Source organism: Morone saxatilis, unplaced genomic scaffold, assembly GCF_004916995.1.
Source record: "Morone saxatilis isolate NCDOM2014 unplaced genomic scaffold, NCSU_SB_2.0 Contig8, whole genome shotgun sequence".
Taxonomy (NCBI): domain Eukaryota; kingdom Metazoa; phylum Chordata; class Actinopteri; family Moronidae; genus Morone; species Morone saxatilis.
The window spans coordinates 23547823-23568175 of record NW_023340257.1 but is presented as its reverse complement, the minus strand read 5'-3'; the positions used below and the strand labels follow the sequence as shown (position 1 = coordinate 23568175).

The window sequence follows — 20353 nt, the reverse complement described above, 5'->3', positions numbered from 1 at the left end:
AACTCGCTATTCTCTGCACAGTCGCATTAAGTTTCCTTTCATCTTTTACTTTATTTCCATGCAGTAGCTCACTCGAGTGTCCATTATGATTCCTCATTAGGATGAGAAAGGAACAAAACAATGAGTAGGAAATGAAGCTGGAAAAGAACGAGAAATGGTCCAGGGAGGGAGAGGGGATGCTGACAGATGCAGGCTGGGCTGATGAGGAGAAGATAAGGGCATGGTTGTCTCTAAATGAGCTGCTTCTCCATCTCCCACGTCTATCAGTCGGCACTCTCCCTCAGCCCTGCCCTGCACCCTCTACCCACGCAGCTACACCCCTTCATTAAGGAGCCCATGGGAACAAGAAAGCTCATTGTCCGCCTTGGAATTTCTGCCCCCTTGCTGCAGAGCCGACCTGTTAACGCCAGTCCCTCTCCCCTCCGCCTACCATTCTTCCTCTCTCTCCCCTCTCCAGCACACCCTGAATGAATGCAATTCTTATGAATTGGGCAGTGTGTTGTTAACTCGCTTGATTCAGCCCCGGGCGGTTTCATCCTTGAGATGTCACAAACCACAAGTGAAGCATGTTGTGGTTGGATGAACTCCAACAGCATTCCAGTGGGTCCCTGCAAATGATGAGCTCACATGACTAATAATCTATGTTTCCTCAAGGATATCCGCTATTTATTTGTTATTATCAGGCTCATGTCTTGATGCATGAAGATGTCACACAGCCAACTTTCACCGGGGTTTCACGGTGATGTAACCACAGCATTTGTAGACTGCACCTGTTGGATACAATCAGGGGAAAAAAACAGAAACACTGTCTCGTCTTTATCCCAGCTGCATCCATTTAGCTGCCCCCCATTTTCTCCCTGTCAACAGGACCCGTTGACATCAGCTAACTTCCAGAATAAAATTAATGGTATTCGCCAGAGTCAGAAGAAATACTGAGAGCCACACTTGCTGAAAAGTAAATCGGCTATGTAGTTATTTTTATTCACCAGCCACTCTAGGATATCAGTGCGCACATATGAGTAATGTAATGTTTATTTCATACGGATGAATTATTTAGGAGAACATTTGTCTTATGTGCAAGGATTCATGTCAAGGTATCTGTCAGTTCAAAGGAGCTGAAATGTTCCCCAGAAATTATTCAGGAATGAGAGATTGTGGCCTCGAGCGATGTGCTTTAAAATGTTGAGATGTGTCAGTCTGGTCGTGCCACAGTCTTTCACTCAGCTGAAAATGACAACACACAGTAGTTAAATAACTGAGACTAATACACTTAAAGAAAGAAAAACAGCACAGCATGTTGGCTGTTAGAATTAAGCAGAAACAGTAATGAACAATATATTTCAAGAAAAACAAAAACAAAAAAAATAGTCTTGTCTAATGAACCCACTATCCAGATGGTTTTAATAATCAACACAAGACTGGTTAAGTATTTGAAAAGAAAACCGCAACCTCAGGTCTACATGGTGTCACGCTTCGTAAGTTTATATGGCTACAAAGATTGCAGGACACAATAGCACAGTCTTTCACTGATCAAAGTGTTTCAGTGTGTATTGCAGTCCAGTCTCGCGCTAAAACTGTTCACTGAAAGGACAAAAAACATTTTGTCACTTAACCCTCGTGGTATTTCGCCCCGCAGTTTGGGGTTTGTTCGCCCAGGTATCGAGTTAACTATTAATGAGATTTCTGCCAACTGTGAGTGGAATTTTGTTTGTGATGTACAGCAGTGTGAAATAGCCTCCCTGTTACTCTGGATAATTCACAGAACACAATGTCACAATGTGTTTTTTAGGGACAATTTATTTGATACTTCTGTTTAAATTGCTCATATAGAGGTCTGATTACCCATAGTAACCAGGACTTTGTTTCCAAAGAGACATCGAGGTAGTACAAAAATTCTGAGTTCTCCCAGTAAAGTCTGGGGACTCACATGAGACAGATGAGTAGTCAAAATCAATGAAGCAGAATCTGAGATATCTTGGTTTTTAGTCCCTTGTATGGGACAAGCTACAAAATTTTAGTAGCTTGTTTGGTGCTTGGTTAACAATTTGTAGTGTCCAAGGCCAAGTCAAATTAACCCCTGATGACTTTACGCAGGTCTTAGTCTTACAAAGCTCCCCTATATTAGACAACTGTTGAGTAGTACTCTCCATGGTGAGTAAACAGATTTAAATGTTGGAAATTGATCCTTTAGCCGTATATTTTCATTGGTGAAATTCCCCTCACTGTATTATAGTGGGGGCAAGAAAATCTTGACAAATCGACATGCTTGGCTCAATACCACTGGAAGTAAGTTTGAGAACATGTTTTGGGGAATTTGGATGAGCCAACTCTTTAAAGCAGATGGTTTGAAGATACACACAGTGGTCATGAATCTTAAGAGCAGACATTAATCGACACACTTGTGAAGTGACGAGGCTGATGGGAACTAAATAAGCCAGAGAGTTATCATCAGTCATCCTCCACATCCAACCGGGTGAAGTAGAAAGTTATCCTGGCCCCTTCATCTGTATCATACAAAGCCTGGCAGGTGTACATCCCCTCTGCGTCCCTCTGAAGCTCCTCTATGACCAAAGCAGAGCTGTTGATGGCCACCTGCATACGGCCCAGGCTGCTGGACGGAGAGTGGAGCTTCGGGCCCTGTCCATAGTTGTAAGCCACTGCTACGTTATTTTCAGTTCCTGGTTTGGTGAAGCCCCAGATGAAGATGGTGGGCATGGTAGAACCACAGTCCAAGGTGACTGAGCCTCCCACTCTCGCTGTAGCACGAGAGCGAATGTATTCCACCTCCTCTGGGTCAAGTATCTCCAGACCTGTAACACAAGACAGCCGGAGTCAGTTACTATTACTGTAAGGAAAGAGAAGGTCTGGTGTTGTTTTCTTGTCGTCAACAAAAACAGCCTCCACAAGCTCAGTATTGACAGATGTTTATTAGTAAGTGTCTTCAAAAAAGTTTAACAAGACCTCACAGTTTGTTGGGAACGGACTGCGTCAGCTCTTGAGGATGAACAACACATAATTAAACACACTCGTAGTTTATCTGCCTCTGGCCTATTTGATGGATCACATTTTATGGCTCTCCCTCTGGCTGCGCTTAGCAATTTGACACAATAATGACAGCAGTTTGTGATAAAGAAAATAGTCTACTCGCCCCAACTTGTCTCCAACTCAACATCTTTGTTGTTAAAGTAAGCTAAAGTACAATGAGTCTTTACCTTGTAGAGGAAGAGCCAGCCAGCAGAGGAGCAAGCAGAAATAAGGGATCATCCTCACACTCCCTGCGGTGCCACAAAGCTTCAGCTGGAAATCTAAAGTCAGGAGGCTATTTAAAGCCTATCACAGTGGTGAAAGCGTGTCTCCTCTCCAGTCCACACTGCTGTACACACTGAGAGTGACTGAGCGAGGCTGGAGGACTGACAGGGAGAATTCTTTCAAACTACACTGGAGTCACTTTAAATTATTCATCAATGCTTCTACCTCCCCAGTGTCGCTCAGTTTTGCCTGTCTCTCCAGCTCTCCACTCATGGCTGGGCTAATGGCTAGACCTGAGAGGGAAAGGTGTAGGGTGTCAGAATGATGCCATTGCTTCATATATTATTGAATAAACCGGAGGAGATAGCCTTTTTAGAAATTCCATCACTTCCAACGTGAAATGAAAACCAGGGCCCATGCAAGGTCGGAAAATCGTCTCGGAGGCGCCCACACAAACACCTGCGAGTTATTATTTACCCAATGAGTGCTATGCAGCCTGAATAAAATCACCTCTGATTCATGTCATCTACTGATAACTGGTTTTCTCATGACTCAGTGGGCAGCATTGTGTCATCTGATGCTGAAGCTTAGACCAGTGTGAATCATGAAAGCAGTGCACATAGACACTTAAAAATGCATGGGATGCTGCATAATTCATGTATGGATATTAGTCCCAAAATCCTTAAATACTTGTTGAAGTAGGACACTCATGCATGTATTTCTGTTGTTACAAAAATAAAGGCTCTGTTTAGACTAGATCTAGGTGGAGACAAACAGTGAGCATCATTAGTGGTGCCATGCAGCAGCTGCCAGTAAAAGTTCTGTTTCCCAGAGCCTCTGGCTGATATTTAGGCCTGCTAGCTGCAACAGAAGAGGCTGAAGCTGAGCAGTGCTGCTCTACAAGCAGCCCATAAACCTACTCTTACTGGAGGCAGCCCCAGACTGAGGAGAAGGCTCTAATTAGTAAGGACTTAGTGTTCAGCTCTTTTTTTGGGGGGGGGGGAGACTATATTTAGAAGGTTGTTGGAAGACAGAGCAGATGTAATAAAAATGCAATATAAAACAACATGGTTTCTGAGGGCAGAGTGGACTGGCAGATGAAGTTCAAAGATGTGTCAGTAAACAGATTGCACAATGATGTTTCTGATAAAACTGCCAAGAAGTAAATTGCAATGGAAAATATTGACCTGACGATTATGTACAAAAGACTCAAAATGTTTGCAAATGAGCAGAAAGTTCGTAAGAGTGTGGTAGTCCAAAGAGTGCGCAGGAACAAGACAACATGTTTACGAGGAGTTAACAAATTAGACTTGGTGTTTTCTTATGAAAGAGCTATCAACTTGTTGGAAGGCAGTTTTTAGTTTTTTGCACTCCACTGGCCAGTTCTCCTGGATATATAATAAGCATCACAGTACATTATTAACTGTGAAGGGCAGCATTGGCGTACAGTCTGCCAGAAATATATTAGAAAGGCTTTAGAGGTAAAATCATTTCTCTTCTTTATAACTTTAAGGTCCAGTGTGTAACATTTTGGAGGATATACTGGCATAAGTGGAATATAATATTCATAGGTATGTTTTCATTGGTGTATAATCACCTGAATATAAGAGTGAGCTGTTTTTATGTACAGACGCCGTGGGTTGCCTTCTGTGAAATCCACCATGTTGAACCACCATGTGTTCTCCACACGGAGTTTCCCAGCTATCGTAGCTTCTCACACACACTTCACAGCCCCTTCTCATTCCCAGGTCATCCAATACAGACAAGTTGTGTTCAGTTTGTTGCAATTTTGCTACTTCTCTGCTGCAGGTCCCATTCACTGAAGAGGGATGTGGGTGGGAATAGCTAGGTAAGTTGACCCTGCATCACGGACATAAATTGGTTTACGCTTTTGCATTTGCCACTTTAGCAAAGTGAGTTGACATCTGATCTAAATTAGGCCTTAAATAAGCAACATAATTATCCTCAACACAATACATTCATTTTGTGCACAGTAAAAACGTAAGCCCTTGCCAGTGCAGGGAGCCGCTGACACAACCTACTTGCAGCTGCTACACCAGGCCATAATGTACAAACTGTGACAAAAGATAGAAGGAGTGTGATTTGTCATTAATGGGACCAGTAAGTCCTGTTCTGTTGGAATAAGAACTGACCAAATTCTTTACTGGTGAAGCACATCCTTTCTAAGCACTGCAGTCCTGCACACTAGGGCCTGCCACATATGCTGGCTGCCTGCCTGATTTGCTGCCTGGCTGCTTGCAACTTAAAAAAAAAATGGGAAGGAAGAAGACCAGGCAACTGGAAAATGTGAGTCGCTGAAAAACAAAATGTTGTGGATGGTGGTCGGTGTGGGGGGAGAGTTTGCGACAAAGGGAAGGTTGCATCTTATCTGGACCCTCTTAGCCCTGTAAAAGCTTTCAGGTGCTGTGCCCCATTGAGCAGATCCGGCCGGGCCAAGCTTGAGCAACTTTTTTTGTTCTTGGCAGCAGATGAGAGAACAGAATCAGACCCAGATAGCTGGGACTATATAGGGATCTGGGTAACACATTACTGCCACCCCAACATGTGCCACCCGCCCAGACTGTGAGCACTTGGCAACACTGCACTTTATGTGAGAGCAAAGCTGGCAAAACAGGTGGGTTTCTTTGAGCGTGCCCTATGATTAGATCAGTCATTACCACTGGCATTGTTGAAAGCAAAGCTAACCTCTCATTTCAGAGGACCACCTGTATTGGAATGTGTTACTAAAGCCTAACAGCAGATGATTCAATCTCTGGATGAGAAAAATAGTCTGTGTGAGGATGTGTTTCCACTTATGCTCTAATGAGATTCTGATTTGCTTTTATTTTCCTTTATTTTCACAGTGCTGTACAGCCACTGTTTATTTATTTCTCAGGTTTTATCAGACTTGTCCAGTGTCCAGCAATGTTGACTTCCTCCTATTTGTAAGTTGCTGTCCTCTGTACCCTGCTGTCCTAAGACTTGAGTCACATACATCTCAAGCTGGCTGCAGCTGGGAGGTTTTCTCCTCCTCTTCCACCTCCTCCTCCTCCTCCCTGCTTTTTCTTCAGTTGACAGTTGTGTCAGGGACCACACATCGAGGAGGTGGAGCGAGGCTGTTGTACTATTCTTGTAGACAGGCTTACATATATTAGCCAGCCTACCGTATATTTCTACTCTATCATCATTTATCGGTCAGGCAGGCAGAGTGGAGGTAAGCAAGGTTGTGCAGCGGCTTGTGCTCGTAAAGCACAGGGGCCCACCACCATGACCTCCATTTCCCTCCTGGGTTACTCATCTCATAGCCTCAGACCTCACCATGTTGGCCTCCCTCTGCAGAGGGCTCCCTATTGGGCCACTACCTGAATCACAGAGCAGAGCACAGCCACAGATGACTGGCCTTGGGACAAGGGCAGCAGGAAGGGGCCTCTCTCCACAACTGAGCCCCAGGAGTGCTCAGGCACAAAATATTGTTTTACAGCTAACCTCTGCAGTCCTGCAGCCATGCACAAATTGTTTTCCTGCTAATATCTAGGCTCAGTGTGGTGCTAGAATCAAGTTTTTGTACAAGTGACAAAATAGCTTGCTTACTACAGTCTCAAATACATAGAAAATGTTGAAATAATACTAAATAAATAAATAATACTAATAGAAATATTACAATCAGGTGATTTGCATTGGAAACAAGTATCAAAAGTAGAGCATCACACACCTATGTACTTAAAGGACCAGGAGTTAGGGATATCTAGTGTTGTAGTTGCAGATTGCACCTCCTGGCGCGATATGCTGCCGCTGTTCGCCGATAACTTTTTTAACCCTTGCGTCACCTTTCCCTTCCAAGCATGAAAAAGTACAGTGGCCATGAAAAGCACAGAAAACATCTATCCCACCTATCTACAGCCAGGGTTTGGTTTGTCCTTTCTTGGCTACTGTGGAAACATGGCGGTTCAGCATGGCGGACTCACAGCGTCTGTAGATATAAAAGGCTCATTGTAAGGAAACAAAAACATAACAATTCTTATTGTCAGGTAATTTTTCATTAAAACTATGAATATTATATTCCACATCTGCCAATAGATTATTGCTTTAAAGCAATAATTAGACATTTTAGGAAAAATGCTTAATCACTTTCCTGCTGAGAGTTTGATAAGAAGATTGAGTCTCAACTCTCCCTAAAACTTGTTGTATCTTTATCAGATTTATTTATCAAAATATTGGCGATATGGCCAAGTGCAATATCCAGTTATATATAAGGTAAAATGTGTGTCAAGACGATGAAAAAAACATTTGGTACAGACAATTTTTTTCAAAGAAAATTAAAATTGTAATTGCAAAAATGATTATTCCCACTAATCGTAAATTATATCGCCATTGCAGTATCTCTCAAAATAATCACAATATGACCGTAAACTCTTTTTTTTTTTTACCAGCCCTATGTCTTCTGACTACTTCCTGTCTTTATCCCAATCTAAGCTAGCTACCTAGATATTTACCGCACACACGTGAGACTGGTATCTTCCTGTTCAACTTAGCTGAATATCTAAAACACATTCTTTATGTCTGAAATAGTTCTTCTTTTAATTGGTAGCAAAAACGATTTCGTGTTTAGATGGACATACTTGAATAACAATACCGGAAACTTTATAGACTTCAAACAATCGAATTGTTGGACAAACAAAGTGACCGAACAAAGGACATTGCCATCCTTAAATAAAAGTATAAGTAAAAGCTTCACCTCTGCATAATAAGACAAATGTTAATTGCTGAAAACAAAGGCTGGTCTGTATTTTCTACATGGGTAATAAAAGAAAAGACTTGTTCTGGTTCTGAATGGATGAGTTAAACTAGCTTTGAAAGGTCCGTGGATACATTTGCTCTCACAGCCAAACTAGAAAGGATTTGATGATCACTTCCACAAAACTTTCATAGCAAGTCCTTTGGTTTTATGTTTAGTGTTGACATCTTGTTTTTCTCAAAACAAGAAGAAAAATCTGTCATTGGCGTCAGATTATTTAACTTGTTCCCAATTAAAATCAACTTGTGTAAACAATTTACTTGAATGAAGTGTTGTTCTCTAGTGGAAAGATCTGCTTATTTTGCCTTGTTTCAAGATGTTTACAGAGTTCTGTAACAAGAGAACCCACATTGGATCGAACAGGAGCTGTCTCACTCCACTGGCAGAAGTTTTATTTTGGTTTCAGAAGGATACAATGTTAAGACTCAGTGTAATGCTACACGGGGTCTGACTGTGGTCACCTTTTACAGTGTGCTGGTCTGAGTGGTGCTTGCGACATGCTAGGTTGGGTATGTAAACCACAGGAGTACAGAGGGCCTGGCACTCTCCCCTCTTGTGAAGCAGAAAGCAGGTCCATGTCAGGGAACGTGTGTGAAGTCCTGGACGAGCTGACCTGGAAAGAGCCAGATGGGGATTGGGGTTTAAGCACCGTAGAGGCCTTTTGCAAACAACATATGGAAAGGCTTTGGCGGCTAATGTAGCGTGGAGTATTTATATACTGAGTGCAGACTTGACCACTGTCCATCAGGATCTGGGAAGCAGATATGCCACGACCTCTGCAACCATTTCCACAAGACCACCTCATCTGAACCAGCCTACCCCTCAACCTCCCCCCAACACAGCCCCTTCTCCAGCCTTTCTCCCCACGGGACTCTCACACTGCTCCTGGTTCAGCTGTTTAGTGTACAGTAGCACATACCCACAATCCTCTCTGAGCAGGTGGTCTGTCATAGGCCTCTTTGTTCTCCAGAGTCTCCCCGTGGCAGCTGAGGGCAGAGAACAAGAGGGACATGCAATAATCCAGCGCTTCAGGCTTTTTTGGCTGCGCTTGCTCTGGTTTAATTCATTTAGTCAGAATATCATCATATCAGATTGGGAGAGTGAGGTTGACACAGTGGTTTGCTCAATGAATATTTCAGTTGGTGGTTTTAGAAAGCCTGTAGCCATATTGAAGGCAACAGTGACTGCAACAAGTTCTGCTTTGACATTACCACAGTGAAATGTATGTTGTAAAAAGGGATGAGAGAACTGATTTGAACATATTCCTCTTGATCTTAACAATGTTTGAAGACGTTCTGTTCATGGGTGTGAGAAGTTCCAAAAACACTTAATAACATCTCAGAAACCAAATACCTGTGTTGTTCACAAGATGCTAAAAATCTGATCAATGTGCGATTACCTTTCAGGTTTGTTTTGTTTTGTTTTTTTGTCACCATTTTTTTTACAGTGTTAAATATGTTTGTGCCCAACCAGAACCAGTACGGACACTGGCACTCTGTAGTGAAGCACCTTGATAGTGAACTGTTTTGAGACGGATGGGCATGATGATAATTTACCAGCATTGTTGGAAAGTTGTTGTATGGAACTAAAGCGCAGTTCACACAGTTCAAAAGCCTAAAACAATAGCATGCTTTAAAATATAATTAGTAGTGATGTTAAAATGTGCAGAGACACAGGTGTTTATATTGCTTTGGGCAGATGCTAACTTTAATTTTTTCTCTTCTGTGTCGGACGACATGTTCCACTGTCACTGTGACCCTTGTTCTCTTGCTCAAACTGTTTATGCTGCAGCATTTGGGGAACACTTTGTATTATTATCCAATTTATAACCAGATGTACGACAGTAAATTATCAGACTCTCTCAACAGAAGCCAGTCCTGTGGCATGTCAACAATTTAAACGTTAAGACGTTTTCCTAAAACCAAAAATTAGTTTCAAAAATGCCTCAAACATGACAGTGAAATTGCTATTTTGTTTCCACTGGTGTAATGGAGTTGTCAAACATGGTTTAACTCCTTCGTCTTCTAGAAAAAAAGGAAAACTCCTGTGTGTAATTTACGAGCGTGCCACTAATTTGTGCAAGCGGGGGTGTGAACGTGCATGATGCTGGTTGGCACTTGCTGATTCAAGGGTGGCAGAAATCACAGCCAGAGGAAGTCTGATAGTACTTCCAGAAGAGTTTCTCAACCTTGGTCAGAATGCCAGGATGTTAGCTTTTATATTTCACAGACATTTATCATTTATGTAAAAAAATAAGGTTTAAAATGCATCAAAAGCTTTATTAAACCATTAAGAACTTGTTCCATATTCTCACAGTAAATACAATGAGTAGGAAAAAGTTACCAACCTCAAACTCTCTATAAAGATTATTATTTTTTAATTAATGAAACACAATCTCCTGTTCTCCTGTACGCTCAAAAGACTTCTTATAAAACGTGTTGCGTATAGGCTTAATCCTGCTTTCACTCAGTGACTGTGAAGCTTGAATGGTAACGATCAGTTTCTTTTGTTCCCTCTGTTGCAAAAGAGAGATTTCATTAGTGTTTCTCCACAGCAACAGCATCAGCTGCATTTCATGAATATGTCAGCATGAAAGATGATCACCAGTTGTTCAGACTTGAGCCAACAGATGGGTGGGGTAATACTTAATAACACATATTAGCAGCTATGAACTGACTTGATGTTAGCTGAGATCATAGTTGGTTCCATGAAGTCACTATAGATTATAGATGTATTTATTCTAAGGTTTCAACACTGTGTAGCCTGGAAACATGTTGTTAGGTCCAGAAAATTCACATGAACCCATAATTATTATTGTTAAGTTGTCCTGTGAATTTGACGTTAACACATTAACCTTACTTGTTGGTGACTCAGGCTGACAACTGTAATATGGAGGAGCCTTTCAGTTTGCTTAAACTTGGCCACCAGCTTATTAATATCAACCACAGCAGCGGGTCTCAAACTGTTTCTGGCATGCCCCCCCACCCCCCCCCCCCCCCCCCTTCATGAAGTTCGAAAAACATCCAAACCCCCACAAGTTTTAAGCAATCATTACCAATGATAGGGGAAACAGACAAGCGCATCAGCAAACTTTGGTGTTTATTTCCCTATATAAATCATATTTATTCAATTTTGTTCCATTCCATATTTTCCCCTGGTTGTCCACACCCCACCTGCAGTGGCCCTATGCCCACAGTAAGAGCCAAAACGCTGACCAGCCCTCCATCTGTAAATGGCTTCTGAAAGTAAGATATGTACTTATAACCAATATTTTTAATAAGATTGGTCTCTCTGAGTTTCCTGTTACTGTTAACTTAAAAGGTCCAATGTGTAATCAATTTAGGAGGAAAAATCTATTGGCAGAATAGAAATATAATAGTGTCATAGATATGTTTTCAATTAGTGTATAATCACCTTGAATATAGGAATTATTGCGTTTGCTTTATCTTCGAATGAGTCCACCATGTGAAACTGCCATGTTTCTACAGTAGCCCACAACGGATAAACCAAACACTGGCTCTAGATAGAGCCTTTTTAGTTTCTTTTGCGAGTTTTGCAGCCACCAAAGTTTCTGCTACACTCTTTACAGGGTATTCTCATTCCCAGGTTATCAAATATAGACGTGAGTGTTGTTCAGTTAGTTGCAATCTGTAACTTCACCGCTAGATGCCACTAAATCCTACACACCTGACCGGTATGCAAAGAATAGTTTAAAGTAAAGGTCTGCACAGGCCAGTGAATACTAATTTATGTTTGCATTACTTATTAAGTCCTTTATACATCAAAACAAAATCATGATTAATGAAAAACAAACTTTATTGCAAACTTTTATGACTTGGCTGGACAGTTTCTTATAATCTCGAACACCACAGTGTAACATGTGACAGATGTTTCCATGTAAGACAAAGGTAAAAACCCACCATCAGCAAGAAAGTAAATCCTCTGGCCTTTCTGTTCCCTTCAGCTACTTTACAAGCTTCTAAAATGGATACTTGCTCATTCTAAAGCGGTTTCTGCCATTTATAGGAAGGAGGTCACGAAAGCTTTTTGGGTGGGAAAGGTGACTGTAAAGCAGTCAGTAATTTTGTCCAAGTAACTGTTGCTATTGTTCCTCCCCTCATTAGTTGAACCCTGAATATTACGAGTAGGAAGAGACGGTCGACTTCACAGTTGGAAATATTATATATGTATATTATTTATTTTGAAGACTGAACTTTTTAGTTCATGTGTCAAATCTATGAGAACATCAGTGTGGACTACACATGCATGTGTTATATGATATTAGACATGTATGAAGGTTAAATTTAGAAAGGTGGAGTTCAAATCTAGCATGGTGGCAGCTTTTGTACACACATCTGTGTCATCAAGATGAAATAAAAAAGTAAACCTTAATAGCTGTGCAAATAATCTGTAGCTCAAGTTTGCATACATATGACAACATGAAGCTGTTACCCCAACGTTAAACCACTGACACTGTCTCTGGCGTACAATGATATGCTTCCGTATATGCATACAGCAGCCACGTATACAAACACCAACAAAGGTAAACAACAAACTATCTGCAGTACACGGCCCATGAATTTTACAGAGTGCCACACATCTGTGACATGCAGGCTGTACCACACTCATGTAGGTTTCTCATCTTGCCGCATGGTTTTTGTAAGGTAAAGACATTAAAGCATTACATTTTTTTTTCAAAAACAAACTTGAACCCTGGAGTGCCTTCCCCATCTGGAAGCAGTAGAGGGCTTGTCTAAAAGATAGAAACGATATGAATCGCTGCTGGCAACTCAAATGTCCAGTCTGGGATCAATTACAGAGACAGGATTCAGAGAGAGAGGGGAGGGGAGCACAGATTCTATATCGTGGTCTGGTCCAGCGTAGGCATGTAGCCCACATACACCCACACAAAAACACACACACACACACACACACACTAAACAAACTGCTCTGTGACCTGCAGCTTGTGCGCACAGTTCCCAGTGTCTGGTTATGGATTGGCTGAGACCGCATGCTGCCATGTTCCCGCCCCGCTCGCACACTGCATTTAACAAGCGACTGATGGCAGTTCCAGATGAGGCCACTCTCAGCCAGCTGCTCTGTCATGTGGGTTGGGGCAAGGATTTCTGCTAGGATCAATAGAATATGCTGGTTGTCTCCGTTACGGTTGTGCAGTTTTATAGTATAGAAAAAATCTCAAAGAAAGATGTTAATTAATTATTAAATATTAAGAATTATTTCCCAGCTTTATGTTCTTTATGTCCAGGTTTGTCTAACATTTCTGTACCCAGAATTCGCATGGTTCAGCACCATGAAAACATCTGCCTAACAGTCTCAACGAAATGCATTGTGGGATGCTGAAGACGGAGGGGAGGAGGGTCGTAATGGAATGAATATGAATAACACAAAGTAAAAACAGACAGCACAACCAGGAGGGGAGAATGGGAGAAAGACAAAAGGATTTAATAAGATCCAGACTGTTTTGAGCTCTCGCTGTTTCAAAGGGAGACGCTGCCATATGTATGTCTACACTTACTGTGTTTGTTGGAGAGCTTAGCAGGCAGGGCCAGGCATTCAGGGCTTTACAAAAGGTCACAGCAACACCTTCAGTACCCATAACCCTTTTTAGGGTCAAGCTTCAATTCACAAATAGTGCAGGACCTCACCTCAGGTGGCCCCATTAAACTGAATAGGCATGACCTGCTCTGTGTCTCCCGTTACCTTATTTACTAATGTAAACACACACAGTTGCAATCGGTCGGATGTTACACGTCATTGTACAGTGATATTTTGATTTGGAGATCTCTTGCATGTAGCATCAGATTGTGTTCAAATAAAGCAGTATTATTACTGTAGTTGGTTAATATATGCAACAAAATTACACCTACAAAGCAACTATCCAATGTCTGTCATTAAAGCTGTTGATGGTACATTGTAGGCACATTGAATAATGCTTATACTTTAGCTACTTTCTACTTGTTTGCCTTCCTTTCTCCTTCATTTTCACCTAATTGTGTATTTAATATTAGTATTTATACATCTTTATTATACGTTCCGGTACCTGATTTTACACACTTTTCACTTAAATAGTTTCACAATTATTTAATATAATTTTTTTTAAATATCTGATGTGTTTTTGTGGGCTAGTGGTTTATCCACACAAGAAAAATATGTTTGTGCACTTACCCAAGATTAAACAATTTTGTGCAGGAATGTTATGCCACCATGGCGCCCAAATGGCAGTGTACACAAAATCTGAAAAATCTGGGTGTGCCAGACATCTGCAGTCTGGTGTGAATATTCTTCACCACTGCTTTTTCTTTTCTTTCAGTGAGTCATACCTGTGTTTGTCCTAAGCAAAGCTGTCACTGTAGGAATTGAGAATGACTGTGAGCGTGATTAAAATTCATTAGAGTAACTCTACTGCCATCTACTGTCGGCTCTGGTTTTCCACAATGAGAAGTGTGCACTTGGGCAGTGGAGAAACTTTCCTCTGAACACCAGAATGATAAAAGAAGAGCAGTGAACTCTCTCTGAGAGCGATGTGGTTGACGTGGGGAGTTTCTGCATGCTTTTCCTGCTCAGTGTAGCTCACCCGTATGTCCAGTGGATCATGGGTATTTTGCCAACATGGGGACAGTCTGTAGGTAATTCAGTTAGCACAATGGCTTCATGGAGATAATGTTTGCATGACTTATTTGGGTATTGGGCTTTGTTACTCAGTTAAAAGGGATTATTTGTCTAGCTTTAGTTGTAGTATTTGAGTTTGTGTCAAACCATCCCATTCAATGACAACACAAAATGAACACTACCCACACTACCTTAAAAAAAACGATTTCCTTAATTCACCACCTGTACCTAATCCAAGAAAACAAGTTGGCCATCTACTGCAGACAATTGGCCACATGGGTATTCAGGTGTGCCAACAACCTTGATCATAACACAAACGAGACTGTGGAGATTACATTGACTTCCACAAGAACCCAGATGCTCATCTCCCCCTGGTATTCAATCATATCTTGTGTAAACAGTTGAGTCAATTAAATACTCCAAAACCCTCAGATTGAATGAGAGCATCTTCGAGTTTGACTGAAAGATGCTCTTCTTGTCTCAACACTGGCAGCTCAAACTAACAAATTCCGGTCCGAATTCTTATCAATGAAAATCCGCTCAGCTTCCATCACCGCTTGTCTGGCTCTGCCTCCTCCTCTTCTGAGCAATTTGTCATTTCTGCGTCTGCTGGCTACCCTCCATCAAACACCTGCATGATTTTAAAGTAAGGGCAAGAGGAAAACATGATTGTTGCTGACTTTGCCCATCTGGGAAACCACCTGTTTGAGATACCGGTTCTGTGCATCAGTGCCTGCACAGCCGCCACGGCAACCGCTTCTCCCCAATTAAAATTAAGCTCTCACCACAAAAAAAAAAAAACACACACACACACACATCATCGTCAGACTGACTGAACAAACAAACAAATCTGCACGCGGCTGCTTGTTATTAGATTATTCAAGCTATTTATCAATGTCAGCCACCGATGCATCATTGCTTTCTTTTGTGCTTTACTGCATTCTCAAGTTGATCTGTTTGATGTGTTTATAGGATTATGACTGATAATGACGGTCAAGACTGCTGCAGTGTTTCAGTGTAGTATGAAGTTTTATTTTGTCTGCACTGTCTGTCAAGTCCTGTATTTGACATGCAATTATTTTCTTTGTTCCTGCCTTGTATTGTATGCATAAACTGGTGCCAAGCCTTTTCTGCAACATACAAACATCATTATTGGATGATTGAACTGCATTGTACAGTTTTAACACGTACCTTATGCATCAATATGTATCACATATATATAAATTGTTTCATTTATTTGAATTTAATATAAGAAAACAACCTGAATTTGTATTATACTTTTGTATGACACGCACAAGCACAAGCTATTGTCTGTTGAGTACATGGTGTTCTCAGATGTACTCTGTTTCCACTCTGAAAGCAGTGGTAGAGATTGTAGGTGAGGGACTTGACTTCCTACATTGCTACACACAATGGCAGGGGTAGTGTTTGTCACCACGGAAACCATTCGTTTCTTGGCAACATTCCTATCATCTCTAGCCGACTCTAAAATCAAATCTAATGATGGGATTCCAGCAGTCTGAAAGAAGAAGGCTTTGGCAAGTGTGAAAAAGCACACAGGTGAAAGGGGAAAATAATGATGAGGTACGGAAAAACTTTTACCCAATGGGTCCGCAACAGGCTTCTTGCGGCTGCTGACAGGTGGCTGTCAAGACGAAAACCAGACATTTAAGACTCATTGGTGTCATAATAGTCTTAAATGATGAGTGTGAAGAGGGCTAACATGCATTGCCATCACTAAATGTCAACCTTGCCGCAGCAGCTGTAGCCGAGCCACAAGTTGTTTACCCGCATTAGTAATTCACCCACTCAAACTGACCTCTGCACCTCTCAAACTGATACATTTTTTAATTAGCCATTTGTAAGTAACTGTTCTGCCTAAAGAGATGAGGGGCGATCCTCCCAACTACTGCTGCCTCCATCTACTATCTCGGAGATGCCTGGAGTCAACACTTTAAACCTCCACATCTAAAGAGCCACACTTTTGTCATCTTTATTACTATTTTACATTTATTTTTCAAATCTGTTTATTTGCATATAATGTTAAGGAAGGTCCTCCCTTAAATACATCTCCCTGCTTATTTCTTCCCTGTAGCGCCATCACATTCCCTAAGGGTAAACCAATTTACATTCTTGTTTTGCTCTTCAGATCCATGCCAGTTTCCATGACAACATAGTTTCACTTTCTCGTCCTCTCTGTCTCACTCTCTCTATCTCCTCTCTCTCTCTCTCTCTGCCCGTTCTCTCGTTCCCCACTGCTCCTTTCTTATGTTCTCTTGACCTTCCTCCAATGTTTCATTTTCTTTCTCCCCCAAATAACGGGATCCAAAATTCCTCCTCTCCTCTCATTTCCTCACCTAATTGAGCTCATTTCTCTGCTTGCCATATACCAGCAGAGAATAATGGACTCAGATAAGACATATCTCAAGGGGAGGGAGAGGGGGCAATGGTGGGATAGAATTCACAGCATCTTTTTTGCATTTTCATCATAAAATACAAATGCAGCATACTCTGTCTGCGGGCTGTTTTATTCCCTCTTAAATATCCCCGGGCTGGTCTATTTGGCAGGAGCCTAAAATTATTGAATCAAAACAACGTGCAGCGGAGTATTCTGTCCTTTGATTAAAACAATACTCATGTTTGGCAATTAGTGTGTGTACACAATGGCGATACACAACTAAAAAATGGACAAGGGAACAATAGGAAAACAAGATTCCTCTATTGAGTAACCCTATAGGTTTCCTTATGCTTTATATTAGTTATTCAAACAATAAAAAAAAAGCTTTCACCCTAAATCCAGCCTGGAGCTCCATCCTAATTTGGCATATTATGACAGAATATTGCGGAGTGCAGATCTCTACCCAATGGCATAATTAAAATCTCAAGCTATTTAATTACTCTCTGATTAAAAATGTCTGATGCCAACAGGTGTGATGGTGCGTCCTCGTCTGATTAATGCCAGTCCTTTTCTGCCTAGTCTGGAAAAGAGAAGGTCACGAGGGAAGGTGGTCCGTCTCATGCACGGCTTTGACCAGTCTGCCTGCTCTCACTCCATGTCTACAGGTCAGGGAGTCGCAGCGAGACACCTCTGTGGTTTGTGACTCTTTTCACTGCTCCGTTCTGACCCAGATGGCAGATTCGTGTTTTTATTCCCTCTCTCGCTCTCGGTATAAATCACTGCAGCTCTCCTCCTCAAGGATTTAGGACTGTATGTGTCCTTCACTAATATTCAACTGGTTGCCTTGTGTATCCTTTTTAGACAAAAAACAAACCAAAAAAAAAATGTGTGTGGTCTAACGTGGTCTAGAAACCTACATCCTAGAGATTAGCAAGCAGTGTTAACATCTGGACAAGGGGAGCGTACAAGAAAAGCTCCTCCTGTCTCATGTTCCCTTGATTATGGCAATTAATTTAGTAGGCAGCCAGAAAAGTATGCTGCTACTACTATAAGTGTTCCTAGCTGTATAAACTGCTGCAGTCAAAGCACATGTGCTCTGTCAGCCTTTTCCCTGAGTGACAACATTAGCTGATCTTCCAGCTCGGCTTTAAAACAACACAGTCGAGTTGTATTTGGAAGAAATGCCTGTAAGTTCACTTGAGGCTATGTTGCCAAGCCTACTTCTGCTACCCATACCACCAGAGGGAGTATTCAACTGAAAAAAGAGCAGGTTTAACAGTGCAACAACTGGATCTTCACTCTGAGTAACTTTATAATGGTTCCCCCACCAAACCTAAAGAGTCTGAGCTCAGTTTACAGTGTTTCTCTGCTTCACTTTGGATTTGAAATCAGACAGTCCCCCACAGCAGGGTGGTGCCCACCAGGAAATAGGATCTGAGATCTGGAGAGAGAGAGAGAGAGAGAGATGGAAATTAGCTGGATAAGATATAATCAGATGGAAATAAAACGCGTTATATCTCCTATTTTAATTAACTGATTGTCTCTTTCAGGAACACACACACACACACAGAGGATTTTAAAATCTGCAAGGCAACATTTAATTCCAGGGTGTTGACCATTATCTAAAAAAAATAATATAAATATCACTACAATAATTTTAAAGAGACATAAAATAAAAAAATAAAAAAATCCGACTCTCAGCCAGCACAGAAGTCCGGTATGACATATCAGCACAGTGACATACGGATGCCCGTGTGGCCACACTAATTATTGTCAGCGGCTGCTGGCAGTGATATGGACTCGCAGAGAAATGCAGCGTCCTGCCCTTCTACATCTTGAATAGTGGGAGTCATGAACCGCTGCAAGGTGACGCGTCCTCTGATTTCCACCGAAACTTCAACCCAAGACACGGCCGCGTTATTCATCCCCATCTGAACACCATCATCTCCCCCTCTCTCCCTCTCTCTCCCGTCCGTCTCTTATCAACAGAAACATTCGGGGATCGGGGACTCATCTTGCGCAGTGGTACGGGCGAGCGGAGCAAAGCGGTGGCCGGGGCGGCGTCGGCGGCGGCGGCCACTCCGGGGAATGTCGACTGGCCGTGAGTCCTGACATCGGCCCTGTTGTGATCCTCAGACAGCAGGTAACAGCTCACTGCATGTTCACAACAGTCCCTGCCGAAAAGCACGATAGCCTGCTCGCGTTATGTACCCGGAGCTGTCTCCTTTTGGGTGTTTTTTTTTTTACGTGTGGACTGTGTTATAACTTTCTCTTCCTCTCTCCTCCTCCCTTTATTTTTTTTTATTTTCTTTTTTAAATGAAGTGTTATCGGAGGGGCCGATAAGAAAGTTTAAAAACCCCCGTTAGCTAGCACGGGTTCGCTTGCAGATGTGTGCTTCGGCGGCGTCCGTATTTTTTTTTTTTTTTTTTTTTTTTTTTAAACAAGGAGTAAGCCTATTAGCCATGGTAAGTTAGCCCGTGGAGCTGGCTGTCGCAGCACAGTCTTACAACTGGAGGAGCGACCGGGTTCAAACCAGGGCCACAACCAGGGCCAATGTGTCCTCACATTCGTCCTGACTAAGCAACAGCGGTGCTTTTGCTCCCCACTTTCTGTTTTTTTGGAGGGGGTGTTTTTTCCACATTGTCAATAAAAGCTCAGAATGTGTAAATTACTAATATTAGCTGGTCAAGCAGGCTAATCTGACAGATGCAGCCGGAGCAGCATATGAATGGTCATATTTGTGTGTGTGTCTTCAACACAGACTCAGGAGATTGCAGTAAACTGATCTGCCACTTTACTGTACCAACGTTTGCTTTATTGTAAAACATATATATATGTATGTGTATGTGTGTGTGTGTTAATTATATTAATAGAGATTTAATTCCCCCGCTGTGATTCAGATACATGCAAGCTGCAGTAAAGCTTAAGTTTATACCTCATGTTGGTTAAAGTTAGGTAGCACTAATATTTTGTTCCACTATTAGAGCCCTAGTTTTAATTTTATAACTAAATGTTGTCACACAGACTGTGAAAAGAGGTGTTATGTCACACACACACACACACACCCTTTTCCCTTCTATTTCTCTCTCTCTCTCTCTCTCTGTGTTTGTGTATGTGTGTGTGTCTGTGTGTCTGTGTGTCTGTGTGTGTGTGCGTGCGTGTGTGGTCTCAGTATGACATCCCATGACCCTGCTAGTCCAGCCTGTTGAATGCGGTGTGTTAAACCAGTTCACAGAGAGAGATACTGCAGCTTTTCTCTTTCCGTGTGTGTGTGTGTGTG

General features: G+C 41.8%; 2 protein-coding genes across 2 annotated transcripts in view; one reads left to right on the top strand and one right to left on the bottom strand.

Moving 5' to 3' along the window:
- Nucleotides 1-1011: 1011 nt before the first annotated feature.
- LOC118341977 lies at nucleotides 1012-3392 on the bottom strand. Its single transcript, XM_035680401.1, has 2 exons — nucleotides 3213-3392; nucleotides 1012-2810 (listed from the first exon to the last, which is right to left on the bottom strand). Exons 1-2 carry the CDS (start codon nucleotides 3262-3264, stop codon nucleotides 2449-2451), a joined length of 414 nt encoding a protein of 137 aa, XP_035536294.1. The 5' UTR covers nucleotides 3265-3392; the 3' UTR covers nucleotides 1012-2448.
- Nucleotides 3393-19067: 15675 nt separating this feature from the next.
- The window catches only part of bcl9l (bcl9 like), a 25132-nt gene continuing 23846 nt past the window's right edge, over nucleotides 19068-20353 (top strand). The window contains exon 1 of the mRNA XM_035679938.1: nucleotides 19068-19215. The gene's annotated coding sequence lies outside the window, so the exon portion shown is untranslated. The remainder of the gene's footprint in view (nucleotides 19216-20353) is intronic.